Here is a 25,841-nt window from a genome sequence, read left to right on the forward strand (position 1 = left end):
CTAAGGGCGAAGCAATGAATGCGATAGCAACACAGCAATGTCATACGAAGTAAGGTGAGCGGCTTTGGTAGCAATATGAATTGTAGTAAACATGAGCTGATTAAGTAAGCAGGTGTGCTGCGGCGTAAGTAGACCGACATGGAGAGAGACTCGATGACCTCGAGAAGGTGCATGTGAAACGGTGGTGTTGATGAGAAGCGCTTCTTGTGGGCAGCGCGCGTGCGAAGGGACACACCTGTAGCGCTGCACTGCCGATCCGGGCAGCATTACATGTGTAGCGTGCGTTGGAAAATGTGGCCCGACTATTACTAACTGAATGAACAAGCGTGGTGTGAGCTCGCACAAACAAACATGAATAGATCACACTGAATGACTGCAGACAACGACTGTCAAAACGCTGGCAGCCAGCTGGCGCATACGCCGCAGCGGCGAAGGTACGTGCGGTCTATCGCTTCAACAGAAACTGAGCGGCGAATGCACAGTGCATAAAGGTCAGAGCCGTGTGGAGATAAGAGACGATGCGGCGAGCGACGAGCGCGGTTGTTGGCAGAGGAAAAGTGCGCCCCCCCCCCCCCCCCCCCCCCCCCCGCCCCCCCCGCTCCCTCCGGCGCTGGCTTCCCGCTTCCTTGCTTGCGCGTGGGAGAGATAAGAGACCGTGCGGTCGAGCGACGAGCGCGGTTGTTGGCACAGTAGAAGTCCCCCCCCCCCCCCCCCGCTCCCTCCGGCGCGGGCTTCCCGCTTCGTTGCTTGCGCGTGGGAGATTGAGTGCGTTCGCTCTCCATGATAGCGCGCGTCCCCGCACGCTTCCGCTCGGGCATACGGCGCGCGGTGAAGATTTTATCTATACGGAACCTCACGGCGACGGCGACCGCTACGGCGACGCCGACGGCAGAAATCCGGTTGAAGTGTCCATATAATTGCTATCGCAATAAAAACAGGCATCACTCCAGATCGTCTAGTACAGTGGTGCGACGTGTTTCAGCATATATCTGTCTATGCGTAAGTAAGAAAGGATGCTGCAGTGAGTCTTTCTTTCTTTTACGTAAACGTTCCGTCACCATTAAACTTGGAGGACGCCCGCCGTGCAGGGCGGATACAGATGCTACTTATTTTGCTTCGTCTATATTTATTGGAATAGAAAGGAGAAGTTTCGCAGGCTGTGTATTCCTAAAAATAATATAGACTTCTGACTCTCAAGTTGTCGTCTTCGCAGACGGGGTATAGTAGTTTAAGAATATGAAGAACAGGAACTAATACAATGTCAAAGACAGGACAATGCGGTACCAAGAGGCGGGCCTAGAGATGGAAGCACACTGTGGGATATGCGTTGTACAAAAAGGGTTAAAGTGCCTCATACAGCATGTCTGAGGCACTTTATCCCTGTTTATGCAACTTCTATCCAACAATGCGGGAGAAACGGTAGAGAGGAAGCCTGTGCGAGTAGAAGAAATATTTCCACATGAGCGTGCAGTCTTGCGGCAATATTGGGTGATTTGGGAAGCTTTGTTGTGCGATCTCAGATAAACGTTTCAACGATTATTTGCTTATCTTTAAAGTTAGACGTCCGTTGCAAAACAACAAGACTACATGGGCAACGTTCTTTTCGAAAGCGATTGGCGCGGAAAAGAATAATACATCTCAACGTAGGAAACTATAGGAACAATACGTTTGCACATGACACGTCACTGAGTGCTATTCGTGATGGTATTAGTAGTGTTATGATCACTGACTATTAGCAATAGTACAATTTGTCTGATACGTAGTGGATGCTTCGAATAAATCAGTTGTAAGTCCGGCGACTGTGTGCGTGTTTGCCTCCCTCTGGTCCTGCGTCTTGGTTTTTTCGCTGGTTTTTTTTCGCCTTGTTAACATGAACCAACTAGCCCAGCAATTCACGCTTCTAAGAGTATTTATGACACGTGTTCAGCTGGTCTTATTTCATTCTTGTGCAGCCTTAATAGTGATAACAACAAAAATAAGTAACGAATTCAGTTACTAACTGCGCAATTCATGGGAATGGTAATGGTGAGTGATCGGAACAAAGTAATGGTCGACGCAGCGGACTGAGAGACGCAGGACAACACAACAAATGAATACTCTTGATCATGCATTTTTAACTTAGCCCCGTTCATCGCTTTCATCTTTTCATTTTGTGTGTCCCAACCCTGGTTAAGATTGGTTTATAGACGTCGAAACCCTAAAGGACCAGTACAAGGTGGCGTATCTGCACCAATAAAACTCGGGGTTGCCGCCTTTGGCCAAAAATGAAAGAAATATACGTCTATCATAACGCTACCTCTTAGTTCCATACCTGAATTGCACCCTATACGCGTAGAGGAAACGAGAACGTGTCACAAATGCATGTGAAACGAGTACTGGAAAGGTTTTCATCAGTTCATTCGTTTTATTTTAGCTCTTTGCATACGTGACTCTGCTTGACAAAGTCGGGCCCTATAGTCGATGTCTTCCTGTTGACACCGTTGCACTGTGATTGCAACGCTGCATTTTTTATCTCTGGAGGTGATGTTATCGACAAACTAGACTTACAGAATACCACACGCAGGTTGGAATTTTTCTTTTCATAGATTGAATGTTCAATGGTCAAAATAATGTACGAGAGAAAAGACATCGCATCTGATTGGTAGCTTAGTTCTAAATTAGTTCAAGGCCCCCGTTTTGCGTTGCCATTGAGTGGAGAAAATATCTCGTACTATGCATGTACAAATACGGCGTCTTCGTTCGGCACACCGGCGGCGTGAGGAAGATAGCGGGTCTCGCCGAGTCACGCATTCCTGGGCTGTCCCTCGGTGGCGTTGAAGAGCAGCGGGTAGAGCAGCTGGTTGCCGCTGTCGGTCGTGTAAAGGGATGCGTCGCCAGGGTTGTACGTGAGGAAGGTGGTGTTGCCGAACGGGTTGCTGAAGTTGAGCCGGGGCGCGTCCGTCAGAAGAGCGTCGGCGTACAAGTCGTAAGCGAGGCCGACCTCGGTGCTGTGCTCGCTCAGGCTGTTCACCGCGTACAGCACGCCGCACACGACGAACAGGTGCGCCACCTGCCGGTGGTCGACGGTCAGGTTCCAGATGTACTCCGGCCTCAGGCTCTCCTCGTGTACCTGCAGTCGATCGAGAAACCTGGTGTAGGAGGGCAGAGACCGGTTCGTTTCTCAAAGTTCGCCCGGGGGTCTAAAGTTCGGGAACTGAATCCGATCACTGAGGAATATAGAAAAAAAAACAGAACGAGAGCTGATGATACGCCTCTGTAATGGCTGACATGAGCGAGGTATCCAGCGCGCAGGACAGATAACCGGTAGCTTTTCGGTATACCTGAACCAGCAGGGAAGCAGTAACACTTGCCAGAGAATCAGAGGGACACAAAACTAATCGCTAGGGTCTGCTGCTCTGGGCCTTTCTTTTGCCCTGTGTAGCTGTTCGCACTATCCTTCAAATATGGTTCGTACCAACGTGTCCAGTTCACTATTCTCCATAATAAAGGCAATAAAAGTTCGCAGCGATAGTTAATGTGAGGTTGACGCAAGGCGGGTATAACTTGAGATCAAAAGGCAAGGCCTTCTTCATTGGGTAGACACAACTTTTCTGAAGATGGAGGTGAGGATTATATTATGGGAGAATGGCCTCGGTATACCTTGAGTATCATTGTGTTGTTGGACCTGCGGCTGGAATAGCTCAGCCACAGACCATTCTCGTCGGCCAAGATGTTCACGTAGTTCTTCTGCGCCGCGTACAGGTAGCTGCCATTGCGGAACACGGCATCGTCCAGCTTCAGGCGAGCAGTCACTCTGAAAGTATTCGATGTCCATTACGCACTCTCTTGAGATGAATATCAAATTAGGCTTGAATAAATGCTTAATTTTTTAAAAGAGAGTGTGACCACCTTGCGATTATAGTTTAATGTCTCATGAGAAGGCAAGGAAGAGTTCAGCAATTGCTTGTATACTGACGCCGCAGAGATAGCACTTGTATCGCAGTACCAACAAATTGGTTCAGGAGAGTCTTTTAGCAATCGCGCTATACTGTGACGGCGTTTCCCGGCGATCGTCATCTTCTTCCTTAATGCAAGGAGGCGGCCCGTAACAATATATAGCGCCTGACCATGAAGGGTGAATCTAAGGACATGTTTACTTCTGCAGGTGCACATGGTAGAACCCAACATAGAAAGTTTTAAGAGAATGCTTCGAATGCAAAAGTTTACGAGTACATGAAGGAGTATCAAATTGGAAAGATTTTAATTGCGCTAGAAACAGGGACAAAGGAGGCCGAAAAAGACACCACGTGCGCAGTGGTGTCTTTTTTGTCCTCTTTTGTCCCTGTTTCTAACGCAGTTAAAATCTTTTCAATATGAACTTCTACCAACTAGCCCAACTTGGTGCAGTACTATGAAGGAGTATGCACAAAAAGAGTAGCCAACAGCCAATGCGAAGGATTAAAGATTCATGTGGACTTGAACCAGGTCAAGCAAAAAGGCAATTAACTCTATGTGATCCCCAATTAGATGCGCTTAATTTTTTAGCAGTTGCAGAAAGCAGAGGTGGATGTTTTAAATATATTTCTGTTGATAAACAGGTAATGAAACTGAGGCGATCCCTTGAGCCACTTTCTTCGTATAGCACAGTCAACCACGTCCTGTGTTTAAGTCCGTTCAAATGCACGTTTATCAATTGCTTTTTTGACCTGATAGCAATAATGTTTTACAAATGGTGCCCCATTCTCATTCCTTAAATACCAAAGCGTCTGGTCGTCTCGTAAAGTCAATCTCGTTTATTTTTTTTATTATTTATTTAATAGCGGCTTTTTTCTACACCCTCTCCTGTGTTTGCATGCGACCGAACTACCCACGCCGTGGTTCGCTATTGTGCTCAGCTTTACGGTAAGTCGGCGTTCTTTAAGCAAGGGCTTTGCAGACCTCTCATTTTGTGCGCGCCAAAACGCGTGCTTTACTGTGGTTTTACTGTGGCCTGTGGGTGAAGTGGTTATCGTCTTGTTGCTGTCACGCACACGCTCGCATCACACGCACACAACTTCTCGCCTTACACAAACACGTTAGTTCATCTAGTAGTGTTTTGCAGAACCCCAGCCAATGTTGCATAGCCAACTAGCTGTAATATTCCCACAGCGCGTAGGATGTGCATTTTCCCCCTCGTACTATGGCATAAGATACATTGCTTTAAGACGCTATTTTGCCATATTTCGCTGTTTCGTGGCGAATGCAGACAACGCGAAATTGGCTGACCTCGTTCCCCCTGCTCTCGCGCTTAGTCAGTCGATCGATAACACTGCCAAAAGTCATTAGCAGCATGGTCACTGCCCTTGACGTCGGGGTGGAGCCCCATTTTTCAAGCAACGCTTACATTGGCACTATTTTTTGGGGGGTTTGGGGGGCTTAGCTTTCATTATGAACCTCAGAACAACGTAGGGATGCACACATTAACTGCCGTCGTCACGCACGACCTTCACCAAATTTTTGCTAGTTTTAGGAACGCAACGTTCATTTAACGACAACGCAGCGAACGCGGGGACAACAGACACAGGCGACTGTGTTCCGTGTGTGTACTGACGGCTCTGTTGCTCTCGTTTATGGTGCGCCGCTCAAGTTGATGGTTGACTCCATAGGCTTGCTTTTCACACCGCGTTAAGTTGTTCGACGACCAACTTCTCGGAACGCGAAACTATCGTACCATGGTTTCATGCACTGATCATGCATGAAGCCACAAGACAAACTGCTGCGGCCATAATGTATTTCAGCTTGTTCCACAGCCATCTGTCGTATTGTGTTATATCTCTAGCGATCAATATAAAATTAGTAACAACATTGTGGAATCTACTACGCAGTACAAGTACATAGGCACAAGCCTAACACCGCATCTTTCTTGGTCCTCACATATTACTTCCATCTGGCTAACGCATCAAGGTCATTAGGTTATCTACGCCGTAACCTACAAAATTATCCCTCCAGTGTACGTAAACTAGGTTTTCTCGCTTCCGTTTGTCCTCAACTTGAGTTAGCCTCCTCAGTTTGGTGACCGTATCAACAATATCTTGTCAACACGTTAGGAGCCATTCAGAACAGAGCCAGTCGGTTCATTGCACATATTTACAGATAACCAGATATCCAGCATAACACAAGTTAAACAAGACCTTTCACTTGAAATTACTCGTCGTGACATTACTGTTCCATCACCATTGCACTAATTCAATCACACGAGTATGACATCGTCTGTGCACCTTAATCTCCTCATCGAAATTCACGCAGACTGCATAACAACTTTAGCTTAGCGCGCGTGTACGATGATACTGGCGCATTTAACTTATCGGCATTTCCACGAGCTCTCCGTTTGTGGAATGACCTTGCGGATAGCCTTGTATCAGAGCGAGATCACGCAATTTTTTCCTATAATCTTAAACAATAACTGTGCTCAAAAATATGATGTTTTGCATTTGCCACTTTCACCATTGCCCATGCCTATTATAGTAGTGTCGCCGATGTTGTTTTTTTTTTTCTTACATCAAAACGATCTTCTGTCAGTTGTTTTTATTATATACGTAGCACTGTTTCCATTGAATTAAATTAGCTTTTTTGTTCATTGTTGCGGTTTTTTTTTTTTCAATTTTGAATGCTATTGTTACTCCCATGCTTTTATAGTGTATCTCGTTCAGTTCTTGGGTACATTCGTATCTTTCTGCACTAACCTGTGCTCTGTTTTGTTAAAGTGTTAATTTATTTTGATATTTATGTTTGTATTTACTGTACTGCCCCCTTTACACAATGCCCCATGAGGGTTCTGTAAGGTATTTGTAAATAAATAAATAAATATCTTGGGGCAATATTTATGATTCAAACATTTATTCAGTTATAAAACTTCAAAAGAGGGCTGTCCCCTTTATGATTTCCTCACATTACAATACCAACACAACGCATTTCCTTCAAGTACTAAATATTTTACCATTTGTCTCAACAGTAAATTTTAAAACTCTTACAATGGTTAATAATATCATTTTTACCAACTGCCTACTCTCTGCGACGAACTTCACCGAATCAGGATGCAATACATGCAGTGCTATAAATTAATATCCTGGTTCGAAAGGTGCGCAATATGTATGGTAAACGAATAATCACAAGTGTTGGCGTAGTCCAATGGAACGTTCTCTCCACATAAGTAAAACAATCGGCTTATTTTAAAACTGTATTTTCATGACCTTCTTCCCTCTGTTTAATGTTAGATTTAGCACGTGCTTTTCCTGGTGCATTTCTCTTTACTTGTAAATGTTCAATTAGTATACCACCTGCATTGTGGATATTCTTTGTATTGTATATATTTCTATATGAAAATTCTCCGTCCTATGTAATGTCATTTTATAAAAACACTGACACAAGCAAGCGCCAAACGAAAATGTGGCGTATGTTCGTGTCTGCATTTGTCTTCGTGTCCGTAGTACTCGCGCCGGCTACAACATCGCATTTAACATCCAGCCCGCCCAACAATACGTTTGACTCCTTTGTGACGCGGCGACTAGCGGCGCATGCAGTGTAGTACGTAGTACGCACTTGAACGGATCCCCGCTGCCTCGGCCCACCAGGGGCATTTTGACCACGTAGTTGGTGTCGTTCTGGTGGTAGTATAGCGACCCGTTGTACAGCAGCTGTCCGTTGCCGTGGAACGGAGCCGGAAGTCGCAGCGTGCGGTAACCGGTGCCGGATTGGAAGGCCGCCTTGGAGGGGAACTCGAGCAGCGACAGGCCGTCCTGCTCGTTGGCCACGTAGAAGGTGTTCGGGTCGAACGGCGTGCTCTCGCGCATCCAGTTGCTGAAGTGGCCGCCAGGCTTGCGGTTCAGCACGGGCTTGCCGATGCGCTCGATCACGCGACGCGTGACCAGGCACTCTGTGAATTGCGGAAGAACAAAATGTGCACGGACCGGTTGATTAACGCCTATATACTGCTAGCTTAGTTTTGCACAACGTCTCTTCGGTCCCCGTAAGATGTTTATTTTAGAGAGACTAAATGAGAGAGAGACGTATTAGGCGAGGCAGGAACGTTAACCAACAAACTCCCAGTTGCTTATCCTGCTCGGAGGAAGAGCATACGTACTTTGAAAACTCATGGAGGGGAGCGACAGAGAGAGATAAGGAAAAAAGAGAAAGAAGTGAAGGGTATGATGCGCATATGCGCCGCAAGTGATGTGGCGCGCAACGCTATCTGTCACATCCTGTCTGGTAGTCGAGTTGTCTAGAGACTTCAAAGCCAGCATTGAATATAACGGTCATGATCAGGCTCGCATTACGCTCCGTTCTTACAGCGGAAGGTGCACGCAAATCCGCCGACTCTCGAAGACGCGATGCGCAATCTTCGCATCGCTGTGACATGCTTCGCAAGCAGAGGGAGTTCCCGACTTTAATGAGTAGCTGGAGATGTTCAGCTTCAGTTGTTGGCTGAGAAGTATAACTAAAGACAGGATTATGCAAATGTCTATTCTTCCGGCGCATGAAAGCCGCGCCTTCTTGACGTCTGAGCACGAATTCTAGTTAAGGAGTGGTTTAGCACTGATTTTATAGCACCTACAAATGCATATTTCTGTCAGCTTGTGCCTACATATGCCTATTTTGGCTTTTAGATTGTGGAGATTCTTTTTTGGGGCGCGTTTTTTTTTTTCTTTTTTAGAGTACATTCGGTTACTTTTTTCTACAAGAGCAGGCAGCATTGGCAGACGCTGTTGCTAATGGCAACACACCTGAAAATCTGACCAAGCAAATAAGCGCTTGCGATGTCAACCTTAGTTGAACTTTTGATGGAATCTCACCCCCTGCGTGACACTGGTTAGCAATGCCAGAGAACAACATCACCAAAGGTCCTCTTCGTCGACAGCGGACACGCAACTGCATGTTAAACTGCTAGCCGGGAATTTGATAGAGAAAGGCGCAGAATTTTTAGTGTAGATTGCATCTTGGAAAAAATCTTGACTGCAGAGTGTGCTGCGCGTGTATTAAGCGGAAGCGTGCAAAGTCTGCTAAAAGTATACTGTCGACTGTGTATACTCAGTTGGTAACCCTTCTCGATGCCTCCTCTTCCTTGTTGTTGTACAGAGACAACCTGCCGATGGCGGCACATCTAAAGCAATAAACTTAGCCCTCCCCTGACCTTGTCGTTGAAGCAAGTGCTACAACGTGTGATAAAAAAGAAGCAAGTTTGCGGCGAATAAAGTCACAGCGATATACGAAAAGCGTTTAACGTAGATTCCTTGTGAATAGTTCACGAGTTGTAACACAGCTATACCACACCGTAACACAACTGAGTGAAATGCATCCCAGGTGTGCTGCAGCAGCTGTCTTAAAAGTTTTTGTAACCTTGAAATGCCTCTTGGAAAAAAAAAACGTCATTTTTTTTCTGCTCAAAGCAATTTCGGACGTTATTACAGGCGAACACTTAAAACCACCAGAGTACGTGAAGCTGTCAAACATACGTAAATATGAAAACGCTCCATTCGCCTCTGTCGACGTTGAGCGGTCGTTTTCAGCCTAAAGCGTGTTCTGAGTGAGAGGAGACGCAATCTTGACCCTGAAACTTAGACATGATAGTTGCTTGTTACTGCTGTTAAAACTTTTACAAAGATTTGGAAAAGTACACTATTCAACGAGTTTCTTAACTGTAACATTTGTTGACTTCAGTCTATTACGCATAGATTTCAGCTTGCCTCATTAATTGTTTGGCGGATTTCCTGGCGTATCTTGTGTATTTCGTGCTTGCTTCACTTGATGCATCTTTGTAAGCAGGAACGTTTGGCTACTAAATATGCAAATGTAGTAAACGTGGTGGCTGCACAATACGAATTGACAAAAAAAAGCGAGTTCTCGTGTGTCCAGCAAATGCCTGTAAAATGGTTACTTGCCCATAATTGTAGCTGCCTTTCACACTTCCCAAACAAATGCAACGTCAGTTTCCTTGCAGTTTCAACGCCAGTTATCTTCCTTGCCAGGAGAACGAGAGGTCCAGTGAGATCAGAAAACGGTTTTATATATAAATTTACATGTTGTATTTTACAAGAAGGGCTCCATGATATTCGAGCCGTCTACATGCTAACATCTTTACATGTTCTAGTGCTTACACCTCCGAACGTCTCAAGTCGCGCTCAAGTCGCGCTTTTTATTCCTTTCGTTTCCCTCTTTCACTCAACGAGGGAATGCACTTTAGTTCTTCTTAGCCAATGACCATCTTCGACCAGTTCGCCAAATCCCGCCCATGATGTGTCTCCGTTCCCCCGGGCACCGCCATCATTGTTGCATGATCGCCCCAGCACACGAGGCAACGGGTGACACCTTGGGAAGAAAACGTTGATGTGGTTCCCACGGGAATGCTCGACACTTGCCCCTTGCAAGAATTAGTCGCCTCTCCGTGACGGTCATTTCGCGGAAGCCACCGTTTCCAGGCAGAGCGGCGGCTGTTGTCGTCTCGGAAGGGCCGGGGCTCCTGGTTTGCGCGTCACCTTCGGCGCCGGGCCTCGTCGTAGTTCGGGCGGGCGCTGGTGCTTCACGGAAACACACCAAGAGCGACGTTGCCGTTTCAGCGACGCACGAGGCCGATGACCCAATGCAGCGTGGGGACTACATTGCTCATCCATCAGTCCCAGGTGACGGTGACGCTCCCCGGCCGCGAGAAACGACAAGCGTGAAGAGCACTCCATAGCTTCACGTCTGTCGGTGAGGCTTTCTTTGTCCCGAAGGACCTCCAGACACAACAGCGCCTATCTTTTGTGCCTAAAGCCCACATTTTTAATGCCTAAAAATCCGGTCTCTAATGATAACGATGATCACAAAACATATAGACAGCATGTACGCCCATGGACATTCACTAACACACTAAAGCTATTCACGAGTGTCATTAAGACCTAGAGGTCTTAAGAACACTAAAAGCGCTTTCATTGCGCGAAACTCGCAGGCGGTGCTTCTCCACGGGCCGAGAAGAGCCGCGGATCGAGCAACGCTAGTCGTACCAATACAAAAAGCACATATACGTTGGTGCGTTGGTAAGACTACTGGTGGTAAATATTACGCTAGGCATGCAGGTTAGGTTGTTGCAGCATTTAACTACAGCAATGCTTTCGTCCGCGGAAAACGTTGTAAACGTGAAGTATAAGTGGCCTTTCCCAAAACACCACCCCGTGATGTTATGTTGGCCGCCAGCCAGCGATGCTTAATCATGAATCAGCGGAAGACAAGTATATTTAATGACATAGGGAACAAGAACTCACCGCAATCATTCCTGCACGCTTTTTTTTTATTCAGTCGAAAACAAGGCAAATGTGGAAGAAGACTGAAAATTTTCGAACATATGCAAAGCTGCCGACCCGTGTGCGAGGCAAAAAGAAAAGTGCGGCCTTCCTGCGAGATTTCCTCCATTAAACAGCCATTTTTTACCGGCACGATAGCTTGAAAAATATAATGCACCAGTTTAAGCAGATTTAACGCTGTCCATTTCTTATCTTTTTTGTTTATTAATGCAAGTACGATGAGGCTTATCCACGCAAGCGGGTGGCTTTGTCGTCATTTTTGTGCTCTCCAACTCTGCGTACTTAAGGCATTCTTTTTGTATTCTCACCATCATTATTAGCCGTCATCCCATCAGAGATTCTAGCCTACCAACTGTGCAAGGACCCTTGTTCCCTTCCCTGCCACTATCTCCATCACTTTACTGTGTTCTTATTGATAACTCGTGTCACCCAGGGTATTTCTGCCAATCAAACACAATTCTGAAAATCTTTGTCTCAGTCGAAATCTGTGCTATGAGTTGGCCACAAGTCTACAATGATTTACCAGGCAACATGCTGCTTGTATGTTTCAGTCACACGTAAAATACTGGCACTTTAACTACCACATTCACAAATATGAACAAATTAATGACATTACAAAAAGGTGCGTTAAGAGGAATTGCCGATGTACCACTTTTTTTTTTATCTTCCTCCGTACCACTGTACTCAAGTTTACGTGTCACGATATTCACTGCTCTTTATTCTATGCGTATTCTTTGCCTTAAAGTCACACATCCGGCATAGAGTTACTTTTTTTATTCGAAACTTCTAACTTGCAGGGGAATCCAATCGACTACACTACACGGCACCATAAATTCTGGTATGTCCCATGGCGGCGCACTAACTATAGGATGCAAGAATTGATATAAGCCCTTCCTTCAATTCTAAATAATTATACTTTATATGGTTCGTCTAGCCTTTGTTTTAAGTAAAATGATAGTTTTGTGATGCCTTCCTGGAGTACAAAAAGTAGATTTTTTTTTTGGCGCTGTCTTTTCCACCTCGCCACACAAAAAAAAAACAAATCTACCGTAACCTAAGGCGACGAATCGACCAACTGGCGGAAGAAGCAAACACCTACGCTGGAACACTCAATTACAACATCTGGCACAGCTTCTGTGACTCCCTCAGAGGCACACTGAGCACCAAGAAGACATGGGCCATACTGCGATGCATGCCAGATCCGACCAGTATCCGACCAGTACGCGCACGGAAACGGTTAATGTCATGCGGCGACTCATAGGAAAGTACCAAGGGACGGAGACTGAGCTGTTGCAACTTCACCTTCGCAGAACTTTACGCAGCCGCGCAGACTTTCAAAAGGAACACAGCACCAGGACCAGACCGCGTCACCAATGCGATGCTTCGCAATCTCAGTGACACGGCCATCGGACAGCTTGTGCATTTGTTCAATGATCAGGTCTGGAGGAAAGGAGGTTGGGTACCAGCGCTATGGAAATCGGCCAACATCATCATGATCCCAAAACCTGGTAAGCCACGAGAGATCGGACAGCTGCGGCCCATCTCATTAACATCGTGCATGGGCAAGCACTTTGAAAGAGTCGTGCACACCCGGCTGGAGAATCACCTCGAGCGTAACAGCCTTTTTCCCGACTCGATGTTCGGCTTTCGCAAGGGAGTCTCTGCACAGGACGTCTTCCTAATGCTAAAAGACGAGGTCCTCAGCCCTCCCCCGGGCAGCCTAGACAGAATCCTGCTCGCCCTTGACGTTCAAAAGGCCTTTGACACCGTATCTCACTCCGCAATACTAGAAGGCCTTGAGGACGTCGGATGCGGAGAAAGAACATTTCATTACATTCAGGACTTTCTGCGTGACCGCACTGCAACAGTTGCGCTCGGAGCGTCACGGTCACTCCCATATGAACTGCCGGGCCGCGGTACGCCTCAGGGTGCAATTTTGTCTCCGCTCCTATTCAATATTGGAATGCGCAAGCTCGCCCTACAGTTACAGGAAGACGAAGATCTCGGTGTGGCAATTTACGCCGACGACATTACGCTCTGGGCGACCAAAGGCTCATACGGGGACAGACAAAACACACTTCCGCAAGTCCTAGACACGGTCGAATCATACACAAAACATGCCGGCATGAAATGCGCACCGAGCAAATCAGAATACATCCATATTCGACCACCAAGAACCCAAGCCAACAGAGCTCCGCCGTTACAACTACTTCTAGACGGAGAAACCATCCGAAAAGTCCAGCAGCTACGAGTGCTCGGAATGCATATACAGGAAACAGGCAGTGCCGGCATCGCCCTGTCCAAACTCAAGCTCACGGTTCGCAGTGTTACTAGCCTCATTAACAGAATAGCACGTGGCAGAGAGGGAATGACGGAGACAGACACCATGAAATTAGTACAGGCCTTCGTCATAAGCAGAATCACTTACGCTCTTCCTTTCCAAGCGGCCCGACAAACTGACATCGACCAAGCAAATCGACTGCTCCGGATTGCCTGCAAGGCGGCACTCGGCCTGCCCGAAAACACGAGCACTGACCGTCTCAGCGAGCTGGGCATGATGAACACATACGAATAACTCGCCGCGGCCACACTCATGGCCCAGCGCGAAAGACTAAACGCAAACACCCCAGGGGCGCTCCGTGCTAACACGACTACGATACCCTCTAACGCCACAGTTCTGCGGAGACGAGACCATACTTATGCCACCTGATCTACGAACAAGAATTCATGTGAACCCCATCCCACGTCACATGAACCCTCACTTCCACGTGAAACGGCGACAAGCCCGAGCAGCCATCCTGCGCAAAAGGCAGGAGGATGCAGACACATACTTTACTGACGCGGGCTTATACCCCAGAGGTGAGACAGCGACTCCTACTTATGTGGCTGTCGCGACAAACCGGGGGAGACCGATCGTAGCAGCGTCCGTACGCACGACTTCAAGTGCCACGGCGGAATCCGCGGCCATAGCCCTAGCCATCCGAGACGCTGAGGCCAAGAGCAAGTCGGCTTATATACTCACAGACTCGCAAGACGCCTGCCGGCTCTTCCTTCGGGGAGTTCTACCGGCAGGGGTCCTTCGCATACTAGGACCAAGCCTCCAAATGGACCACGGGATAACCTGGTGTCCCGCGCACACCGGAGTGGAAGGCAACGATCGGGCGGATCGTCTGGCTCGAGGTATAACAGGCCGAGCCGCCATACATACCGCTCGAACGGACGCCTCTCCGACACCCGGCAGCACACCGAGAGACATACTTGGCACAACGACTAGGAAGACGAACCAAAGCTCCACCTCACCCCAAGCTAAACAGGCGACAGGCGAGGGACTGGCGCCGAATACAGACAAACACCTACCCACATTTACATAGACTGCACAAAATATTTCCTAACAAACACAGCGACAGATGTCCATGGTGCGACTCCACCCCGACACTAGAACACATCACTTATCAATGCACGCAGCGTCCGGCAGACGCCGTCTCGCCGCTACTTGACGATACACTTAGCAATTGGTCGTGGGAGGCGCGACTATCCGAACTGGACTTGGGAAGCCAATTGGCGACGCTCGACCAGGCCCGGCGCGCCGCAATAGCCAGTGGGGCCCTGGAAGAGGGGCTCCACCCACACTGACCAAGCACGGTCTTAATTTAAATAAAGTTGTTTCTCTAGATTTTTTTTTTGTTTTAATTTTTTTTTCAGTGCGTTGTTATTGTCGTATTAGCTGAAAGTACGGTTTACGATATTCCTCTAGACGTAGCGCGGTGTCTGTGTGTTTCATGTGGCGTCTTATGACCTCGTCAACAGTATTCCAAGATACCTGTCAAGTCGATTATCTCTCTGAATGGCACTACCTGACGTCAAATCATGATACAGTGGCTCTCTTCAGTCATGTAATGTAGTATAGCAAGTCCCGAAAAATAATGACTAGGAAAAGACTCAAAGATGGAGAAAAGAAATGGCGATTAGCCTGCATACGTGTTTTTGCCTGAAAACTCCATGAGCTGGATGACGTCATGGCCAGTAATCTCCTGAAGATTCCAAATCACGCGGCCACACGCACGGACGTGTTAACGTGCTCCACTTAAAGCATCTCACGGTAATTAGTTAATTCAATTATTCCCGAAATATAATTACTCGAAACTGTTCTTCTCACCGTATGTTCCTCGTCCACGATTGCCAGCTCTTCATGCGGTTATGGCCGACCTTATCGACGTAAAACTCGTATTTAAGAGATTTAGCAGGGTTGAGGGGCTATCAGGCATTCCGTTTAGTGTGCCTGGTTTTTATCACGCACTCACCCTGATTACGTGGCCTCCTTGCAATCCAGTTAGTCCTGTTCACAGTACTGTCGACGTTCTGAACGTTGATAATGTCCGTCAACGTGCCTGTAACACGTCAGAAACATTTTTGTTTTAATACGCGGCACAAATTTCTGGCAGCGTCAGAGGGCAAGTACAGCTTTATTAATGTTGCAAATGACCCTCTAATAAGATTAAATAGCGAAATAATGGCACTCCTTTAAGCGCGGCACAGGCAAAGCGGTGTAAAAGTGGTTGTAGCCCGAGTGCACTTCCAGGACGTTGCAAAGTTTACACAACGATCGCCAGGCTTTCCGTGGCAGGCTTATCGGGCAAATACACATGTTTCAGGCATTACTAAATCTCGTTGATGTTAAATGACACATTTAGTTTGGTTAGGTGTTGCGGAGTAATGGTTAAAATGTAAGATAACAGCATCTTGAGGAACAATTAGTGGCCGACCAATTAAAGTCAAAGATAGTTCGAGTTCCGTCATGATCATTTATGCCGTGCATAAATATAAACTGAAGATAAACCAAGGATCTTATTCTTCGACATTTTTTTTTTAATCTGGCAAGGTGGCTGCTGTAACTATTGAGCCGTATTGTCTTCATCGCGTTGTCATGGTTGTGCATCTTCGCAGACTCGACCACTTCTTGCCTTCACCGAACTGCAGCGTTGTCCACAACAGTGTTGCAACTCAATGATATTTCTGCATAAAGCACAATTTATGTTTAAGAAGCTAACATGACATGAAATTGGTACATGCCTGGTCCGCAGGTTTTCAGCCGAGTGCCGGTGCATTCCGGACATCGCTTGCAGTCACCCATGGTCTGCTTAGTCGGTGGAGCTGCAAATAGTCAAAACAGCCTTCCCAGTGTCATGCGGCCGGCTCCGCCAACGTCTGTACTCTGCGCTATGAGCGGGACAAGAATACTCACTTTGCCCGGCTGTCCTCTCTGAATCGTCAAACTCCTCTGTCCTTTCGTCCTCGCCTGCGGCGTGTAGGAGAAAATTGAGGCTCAAGCACATTTTGTAGGCAGTGTAGTCTGTACGCGCAAAGTTTGACGAGCTTTTAGCGGGTGCACATAATCTTGATCAGAAGTCTCGAAGTAAGAGAAGCTGTTGGACCGTGTAGTGGCGCCCCACTAATACCTTTCGTTGTTCCAAAGCACCCGTGATTGCGAGGGACATACTCGTCGCTTCTTCTGAGCACCGCAACGTCACGCATGCTGCTAGTCGTGCCACAGTGTGACGGATCTTGTCACTCGCGGAGTAGCCCTTCGAAGAATTTCACAAAAGCAAAGTGTCGAGCTTGCTAAAAATTCTCCTTTAAATCTCGCTTCTCCGCAGTAATGGTCATTGGGTGGAGAAGCCCACTTTTGTAACTCCTTCGTTTTACAGACGGCTGCCACTGTGCGCGTTAGCGCAGCTAAGTTCCGATATTTAACTTAACTATTAAGCAATACGTTATACTTTCACCATACGAACATGCGTTTAATTCTTGCCCATAACCTAGTGGCTCGCCAGAAAACCCGTTATGCACTGAAATGGCCTATCGTCTCGTGGGGCGTGTCGAAGACAGGCCACGTTCAATGAACAATTGTTAAGTAGCTCTGAGGTGAGTCTGAACGTTGTCCGGGGTACAAAGGAAAATCTCGGGCATATCGCATGAAGTACGAAAGTAGCGGCCATGAGCCAAGCAAGTTGGAGGAATGATGGTTAAAGATGATTACTGGAACCTTTGTAAAGAAGCGCTGCGACTGGCGGCACTAAATTTTGAAGGACTCCTGTATTCTAACTTACTCTACCGCATGATAGTGAAAGAAACAGCGGCAGATCTTTTATTTTTTAATTACATCCTTCCCGAGGCGGATATGTGCGATTTGCTTCAATAAACCACCAGTACTTGTTCCGTACATCCTTCTCCGTGTCCCTGTAGTTGTTAACAAATACTTTATCACCCAACATTTCGACCGGCCTAGCCAGCTAATGCAGTGTGTTTCTCACTTTTTGATTGCTTTCTTACACGGTGCACTGATATGCTGCCATAATATACAGGGAGAAAGCACGCAGCTATGCAATAAAACACGGTTAAATAATCCTGATGACATCCGTTGGTTGAGCTTGATGAGGCATCGAGTGAATGTCTTTCTCTCTGTAAAGTAATAAAGATTTTTTTTTATAAGTGACCCACTGTAGACGGTGAGAGATCCGATGGCCTGTCCGAGGGCGTTCTTGCTGACGCAGTGGTAGAGTCCAAAGTCCTGCGGCCCCACGTCGGTGATGTTGAGCGTCATGAGGGTGGTGTAGCCGCGGTCTTGCTCGCGCACCCGGTACTTTGGCCCGTCCTCGAGGAATCGTCCCGAGCGCAGCGTCCACGGTGTTCACTGCCGCCGGGAAGGACTCGATGTGGCACTCGAGCAGCGCCCAGCCACCCACACGCGTCGCCACCGACCACTGCTTGATGCGCACGAACGGAGCGACTGCACACGATGCATAGACCACAGGAATCACAGAAGGAATTCGTGAATTGGAGAGCGAGAGCGATTCATTTGTGCTAACAAGGCAAGCAACTAAACAATTCACCGCCACGAGTGACCTAAGCGCCTTTCAGCAATTGAAGGCAGCTGAGCATTCATTTAACTGAACCCATAGGGTAAGAAGTTCGAAGCTCACAATAAATGCACAAACAGCTTACCCCCAGAGAAGCTTTCTTGGTGGTACTGACTAGGCAAACGCTTCTAGGTAAAGTTGCAGTACAATTTAAAAACCATATATTTTCAACTACACTAGGAACTTTCAAACTTCCGCTACCGATGATGGTGATTGCGATGATGACTGTAAACGGTGTGGTCGTGGTGATGTCAGTCGTCATCGACACGTTCTGCAGAGTAGAACCATGAGCTGTCAGGTGCTTTGTAGAGTGACCCACTCATCATCATCATCAACCTCATGGCGGAATAACTTGTGGTGAAGCACGCCAGCGGCAGCACCGGGTGTTTCAGCATTTAGCCTTTGTGGATGCGAGCGCTAGCGTTACAGTCATAGGCGCAGACGACGCTGTTAAAAAAACATAGATTGCCATGCTGTTATGTACGTTTTATACTTGGTGCTGGAGACTAGAGCTTGATTTAAAATTATCTCGAGTGGTACACAATTCCACAAACAGCGATGTAAAATCGTAGGAGAGAAGAGGAACTGTCTTTGAACGGTTAGAAAAAGGAATCTCGGGAGCCACATGAGCTGTTTTTAACAGCAGGCGACGCTACCTGTTCGCCTTTGATGCTTTAAATCTGGCATATATTCGACGTGCTAAAGCACCTATACGAGTCACTGCAGAAAAAAATGCATTATTGACTGTAGGTACAAAACGAAATTGCAAATGCGTAACGAAGAAACCTGCAAAGCGGTTATATTTGTTGAGATAAAATACAAAAGCCGAAATACGAAAAATTAGTACTCACAAGTAACTTCTAGAGCAACTTCCTTGGTAGCTTCCACCGGCACGCCGTTGAACGCAGTGCAGAAGTAGCGACCCATTTCCTCCCGAGTCACGTGTGTCAGGTTCAGCTGGCGGTCTTCGATGAGCGATTCTGTAAAAGAACAATTAAACGGTAAGTTATGTGTCTGTTTTGTACTTTCGCCTGTGTGTATCAGTCGCGTAGCTAAGTTAGAGTACAAGAAGCAATTTAGCAATCTTGTCCGCTTGGTGCCTTCTAAAACTGCCCCTTTTAGTTGCAGCCAGATTAGGAGGTTACTCACTAAAGAAATAAGTTGAACCGTATGTACCTTCCGCTATCAGCAACACCATATGCTTAAATATTATCATACTTAATACTCTAGTTTTCAAAAATCTGGTTGCGTTGTCTGGAACATGATGGTGATGGGGCCCGTCAAGCTGCTTCTACGCAGCTTTTTACCCGTCATACCCAACCACAAATTCACATTTCTCATGTATCATGTGGTTGAATAAACTCAAACTCAAACTAAAAAAAAATGTAGGTACGGAGTTCTACTCGAATAAATAGGGATATTGCCATCGAGCAAGCATGAAAATGGCTTGTGCCCTGTGATCATAAGTTCCCCTGGCAGCTTCTACTGCGACGCCTACCCGTGAGCTCAATGAATACACTCGCTGTTGTACATGTAATAAATGGCAAACTTCAAACGATTCAACTAGGGAGCAGCCTTCGCTACATAGAAAACTTGGCGAAGCGCGCTTCCAGGAGGTCCTCAACGGACTGTTTGTGAAGCCTCAACAGTTACTCGCTCAAAATTTCGCTCAGGCTAGAGAACTGTGGTTGTCCCGATATCTCAGTCTTAACTTCAGCGTGAGCGAGAATGGAGGCTTCCTCTCCAGAACTAGAATTGGCACCCTTGCGCAGTAATATCATGCTACCTCCCACCTTTAATATATTACAGTAATATCGCTTGATATACTGTGCATACACTGAGGGAAGCTTGTCATAAGACACCTTTGTTGTTGTTTTTTCTTGCGGGAAAAATATTGGCGCTGCATGAACAGACCGTTCAGAAGCTTCGAAACAAGAAACGGATTCGAAACAAGAGTCCGGAATACAAGAATCTGGCACTCTTCTCATTGTTATATCTTTTTACTAGCTGTGAAATACAGCAAGTTTGGCCACATAACAGGCTGACCATCCCAAGATCTTATATTAGCATACTCGTTAATACTCAGCTCTAGCTGACGAAGAGTGGCAAAACAAATGACGCTTTGAGCAGCTTACAGTTTCTGTACGCCGAAACTAATACAGGCGAGGTGTTCAGGCTGGAACGTGCAGCTGTAACGAAGTTCCCTTGCAGCTTTTGTTTTGACTCACGTAGTCGAAGTAGCAATAACCGTTTAGAAATAACTGTGCTTTCCGGCGCAACCAGATAAGAGCCGTAGTGCTCCACGACGCAGAAACCGTCGCACGCTGGCGTCATCTTAAGGCTGAAATGCCCACCGCAGAAGTTGTCATTACAACCGAGAATCGTTCCTATAGCTTGCGTTTCGCGCAACCAGATGCTGTTAATTTCCTATCGCCAGTCTTTTCCACATATCATAATTATGTCTTTTCTTTTCTTTTTTCTTTTTTTCACGTGGCCTTATCTGACTGTCTATCCCCCAAGGTGCATATGAGAAGATTCTTCTCGAAAACGTTTCCCGCTTCCTTTCCGTGGTGGCGTACAAAACGTGCCAGAGTCATTACCGTGGAATCGCTGCCCGTAGATGGGTCTGCCGTTCTCCCTTCTCCACGTGACCACGGGTTCCGGCTGGCCAGTAGCCGAGCAGTGAAGCCGCACGTTCTCGCCTTCACGGATGGTCACCGTCTGCACCGTTTGCGCGTCCACGATGGCCGGGGGTACTGCGCATGCGGACGTGTGCCGAAAGACAGGCGCCCGCATAAGTACATAACAGAAGCTTTGGATACATGAAGTAAGAGAGTGGTTTCAATACTAAAATCAAAGGAATTTAGCTCCACCGCCTCCTGTTCCCTAGTGAAAGCGAATGAGGCCGAGCAGGAGAACAGAGGAAGGAAACATTGTCACGGGCATTTGTGGTTTGTGGCACGCTGACTATGTGGCGGCGAGCGCTTGGACGACGAAGGCGGCGGTGTGGCTTGTCTCCGGGTGTGCACGTGCTAGCCCTTGCTGCCGCGTTGTGAACTTGTGGTGCTATTTGATACATCGCCTGTATATAGTTTCTCCCTGTAGCAAAATATTTGTCGCAAACAAGTATGGAAGAAGTGCGAGGTGGACGGAAAAAAAAACACTTGACGTAGATGTGACGGTACGTGTACAGGACGGAACCACGTGCAAAAGTTTACCTACGCTCTAATACATACGTGATTCGAATCATCCTGCTTGTACAAACAGACCAACGTAATCGGGTATATCACAGAGATTGAGGAAAGACCCGAAGGATGTATAAGTCGGGCATTCATGTGTCCACGAGTCTAGCATCATCACTCGACAGAAGAAAAGCAAACAAGAGTAGAGATACGACAACAAACAATAGATGTCAATTTAAAATAAGCTTATGTTGACAAGCACCGAAAGTATGTCGACAAAATATAACGACGCACGCAGACAGGTACGGTATGCAAAAATTGTCGTATGCAGAGTTTTTTTTTTTCGGCTGGAAGGATTGTATATGGAGATGCTGTCATCAGTTTCGTTTTTCCGGGGTTGCTCTTACACTACTTCACAACCTCCGTATTGTTTCCTATTAGTAAAGGCACTTCCCAACTGAGCCGCCGGTTATTGCCTATAACTTGAATCACGTAGCCAAAAAAGGAAGAGAGGCGAAGTCGAATTCACTGGTAAGGTCAATGGCAGAGCAGCGTGCGTGACTCGTTTACTCCGTGCGACAAGTCGTTACCTTATCTTTTCGTTTCTGTTTAGTACGAAAGCATACATCTAAAAACGTTCATTTTATTATTGCAAGCGTGTGCCTTCCTTATTTCTTCCTGCATGTATGATTATTTCGTTAAATATATGAAAATGTTCTTAAGCGACGTCTGCTATACAAACCTGACAGCTTGTGCATGCAGGAAAAACCCCGATCCAATTTTGCAAAGGAAACACAAAAATCGGCGCAGTTCACGTCGACCGCTGGCAATCAGATCATTCATTTCTACGCTCAACGTCTCCACTATTCCTTTCTTCCAAGCTAAAGACGATTATATCGACCGCTTGCGTAGGTATACGCATTTGCATACGATACTTCGTGCGTGACGGGACGGAAGTGTGTCGAAGCTGATGTGCGCAGTTGGTATCGCTGCGTGGGTGGAAGAGATTGCAGTTTCCATTGACCGGACGCAATTAGCATAAATACCGGCAGTATGCGGTATGCAAACACAGGCGGAAGCGAGTTACACGAGAAGCGAAGCCCCTGAGGACAGTCTCACAAGTTTCCTGCCGACGGGTTACCGGATAAGTCCGTGAATAGCGGCTGCGAAGCGTGATAACTGGATCCCCTCCGCGAGACACTGCCGCCGCCTTTTGAGCGGTCGGTTCCTTTATCTCCAGTGACGGATCTGTTATGAAGGTGGCTGCCGTTCATGAATAGGCACGCGCTGAGTTTCGAGTGTCTATCGTTGCGAAGGAGCGGATCATTGTTTTAAGGAAGCCACAAAACGGCTTTCTTCGAAGCCGTAGCTTCATTGTGAGGCGTCTTCTCGCTCTTCGCAAACGCAACAGCGCTTCAAGGTACAGGGTCAGCTCAAAGACTCCGAGATAGCACGGAGCCCTCTGATAGTTTGGAACCGTGACGGCATGCTAGTGGGATGACACCCGTGCATTCAAACGGAGGTGCTTGCGGCGTTCATGTTTTCGTCAGTGCGTGCTTTGCAGTGAAAGGAGATGAGAGAAGTGAAGCATAGTTAAGTGGGGGAGTAAGTATACTGAGCGAGTGAGAGGGTTGGCTAGTTAATTAGTTACTTTGTTTGTTTGTTTGTTTGTTTGTGTGTGTGTGTGTGTGTGTGTGTGTGTGTGTGTGTGTGTGTGTGTGTGTGTGTGTGTGTGTGTGTGTGTGTGTGTGTGTGTGTGTGTGTGTGTGTGTGTGTGTGTGTGTGTGTGTGTGTGTGTGTGTGTGTGTGTGTGTGTGTGTGTGTGTGTGTGTGTGCGCGCGCGAATGGAAAAAATGCTTACGCCCTATCTGACATGTCCTCGTAGGGAGTTCCTGCAGCAATTTTTTCTTTCTTTTTTTTTTTTTTTTTTTTTGCAGCCAAACGCACTCCGCGTCTCCGCGTCTCTGTCCGCGCCTCGCTATGCTCTAAACGACAGCACGCGAGCCGCGCATGCGCCGTCGATAGCGGGACAGCACGGTGGTGGCGGTAAGGCGTCTGTATAATTCCTATTGAAATAATATTGTTAATTTCCCTTTGGATATTTATTGGACATTCAGAAATGTGGTGTTTCAGACGTATCGGGCGTTTCAAGATGAAAGTCGTTATAAAGTGGGTTTACTGAGGACACATTTTATTCAGTCTCGGTTGTTTGAGGATGCTGTGAGAAATCATCAAAGCTGTGATAACTGAGGTTCTTCTCAAAACTCGGCGGGAAAATTAAACGTTTGTCGTTTGCTAACTACCAGACTCGTCAAAGTAAATCTTCGAAATATAATGTCTCCGATTTAAGAGCATTCTTTTTTGTATCAAGCCAAAACTCTGAACTCTACCCACACCAAATTGTGTTGAGTTCCTTCAATCCTGCTTTCGATGTCTGTTTTTAAATACTTCGACACAGGATCACAGGACTTCAACACACGAGTACAAAGATGTCGCTTAGATTCGTGGGAAATTTATTTTTTCGGGCGTAAAAGAAGAGGGAGCGCGAGTTATTAAGTTCGATATTAAAAATACTTATGCTTGATGTCTGAAAAGTCATAAAAACTCAATGAGGACCTACACTTCCTATTATATTGCCAGTCGAACTTTCATAAACGTACTTTCATAATGAATGAAAGTCTCATAGAAAACTATATATCCATACCAGTATCAATATAGCGGGATTCAAATTACGTGCAATCTGCATGCTTACAACTCAGTGCAATGACATGTAGTAAGAGCTCTAGTTTTTGCTGAAATTTAATTTTTTTATCATGTTGTATACAAAGAAAAAGCGTGCGAAGCGTGTGTAATAATTTGTTGAAGTGCCTTACTACGTCAGTATTCAATGGAGCTATCCGGAAAAGTATTCTTTTATTGCATACCGAATTCAAGTATGTTTCATTCATATGTAAAAAAAAAGGAAAAGAAGAATAAGGTGTCAAATGCTGCTAATATTGGTTTACTTCGACGCTGAAACAAAAAGGTAGTGACGTCATCCCCAACATGATTGCCTCAAGTATTATCAGAGTGAGTTATTAGGTACACAAGTAGAGGCTTTTGCAAAGTAAAAAAATAATAATAAAAGTGGAGGTGACAGGCGCTATTCTTTCCCTACAGGGAAGGAAACGTACCAGAAACATTACAGCAAGCAATTCCTGCCCTGGCACAACTGCACTGCGTCATTGCATCACGCGTTACTTTCAAGAACGAAACTGCAGTCGCGAACTCTGTTGACGCCTCCTCGCAAAACGCAAATGCGTTTTTCGCCATAAACGCATTAGTTACAAATGGACGATTGCCCTGCTTTCAAACGCGTTATAGTCAAGCGTTGTGGGGAAGCCATAAGGCTTCTTCGACCGCCGTTACTGCAGGCGAGGGATTCGAAGCGTGATCGTTGCGTTTTCTCACTCCACTTGAGGATTCCTTTACGCGGTGCTTCTCGTTTCTACGGCGTCGACTCCATTGTGCGGGAAGTAGATTTAAGCGCCGGCTGTAAAGCACCGCACGACTCTCTCTGTGTGTGGCCGCGACGCCATTTCGCGCGAGCAGTTTTCAAACTTGGCTGCGTGGCTCAGCCGAGGCCGTTTCGGAGCGCGTCTCGCCCGAAAGGCGCCGGCGCATGCACACGGCTGACGCGCCGGTAACGAGAAAGAAAATACGAGCGTTTGCATTTGCATCTCCGCGGGCGGCGGTGAAAGTGGCCGGAAAAGCGCACGCGCTCGCGTGGCTTCTTGCATGCGCCGAGCGCCAAAGCGCGAAATGATGCGTTCCCGGCGACTTGCGCGTTTGCCGTAAGACGGGAGTCTATTATGCGCTTGTTCGGTGAAACTGTGCAATGCTGTCAGAGCCAGAGCTGGAGCCGCGGTTACTTCAGTGTCTTTACGTGGCGGCAAGGTTTGTCTAGCGCAGTTAAATTGCCTTGTATATTGACACGCATTTAAAGGTAATCCAGTTACGCTACAGAGCCCGGAGTGCTCCGTAACGATTCTTTTTGGTTTCCAATCTTCTTGCCTGTCGTAATCGACTCGCATGATGGCACGCGTCCGTAATCGCTGGCGGTCCTTCACCGCGATGAATGATGCGGAATTAATTGAATCGGAGAGAAAGAATCCGTCCGAAGTGCGCCCCCAGATTACCGTGCGCAATTGCTAATGGCATTGCGACGCAAGTAGCAGCTTTGAAAAGCAATATGAATCATTTCGAATTAGCCTCCGATTCAAGCGACTTGTGTTTATATTTTCATCGTGTTGCTGCAGTCTGAGAATGAGACACGAATGCCTAAAACGCGAAGAGACGAGTGACAAAGGTGCAGAGGTTAAGATGATGATTTACTGACATCCCAAACCAAGCAGGCTAGGTGACAAATAGTCACCTAGCCTACTTGATTTAATCAGGTATGCTATACATGT

At 46.8% G+C, this 25,841-nt stretch overlaps 1 protein-coding gene across 1 annotated transcript in view; it reads right to left on the minus strand.

Moving 5' to 3' along the window:
- Window positions 1–2,570: 2,570 nt before the first annotated feature.
- LOC119446732 (gliomedin-like) overlaps window positions 2,571–25,841 on the minus strand; it is a 51,265-nt gene continuing 27,994 nt past the window's right edge. Inside the window, 10 exon segments of the mRNA XM_049664355.1 lie at window positions 2,571–3,109; window positions 3,640–3,793; window positions 7,558–7,891; window positions 15,593–15,679; window positions 16,362–16,442; window positions 16,534–16,587; window positions 17,790–17,973; window positions 17,975–18,078; window positions 19,060–19,188; window positions 20,809–20,964. Coding sequence (XP_049520312.1) covers window positions 2,783–3,109; window positions 3,640–3,793; window positions 7,558–7,891; window positions 15,593–15,679; window positions 16,362–16,442; window positions 16,534–16,587; window positions 17,790–17,973; window positions 17,975–18,078; window positions 19,060–19,188; window positions 20,809–20,964 — 1,610 coding nt within the window. The 3' untranslated portion in view covers window positions 2,571–2,782.

This window comes from Dermacentor silvarum, chromosome 3, assembly GCF_013339745.2.
Source record: "Dermacentor silvarum isolate Dsil-2018 chromosome 3, BIME_Dsil_1.4, whole genome shotgun sequence".
NCBI lineage: Eukaryota > Metazoa > Arthropoda > Arachnida > Ixodida > Ixodidae > Dermacentor > Dermacentor silvarum.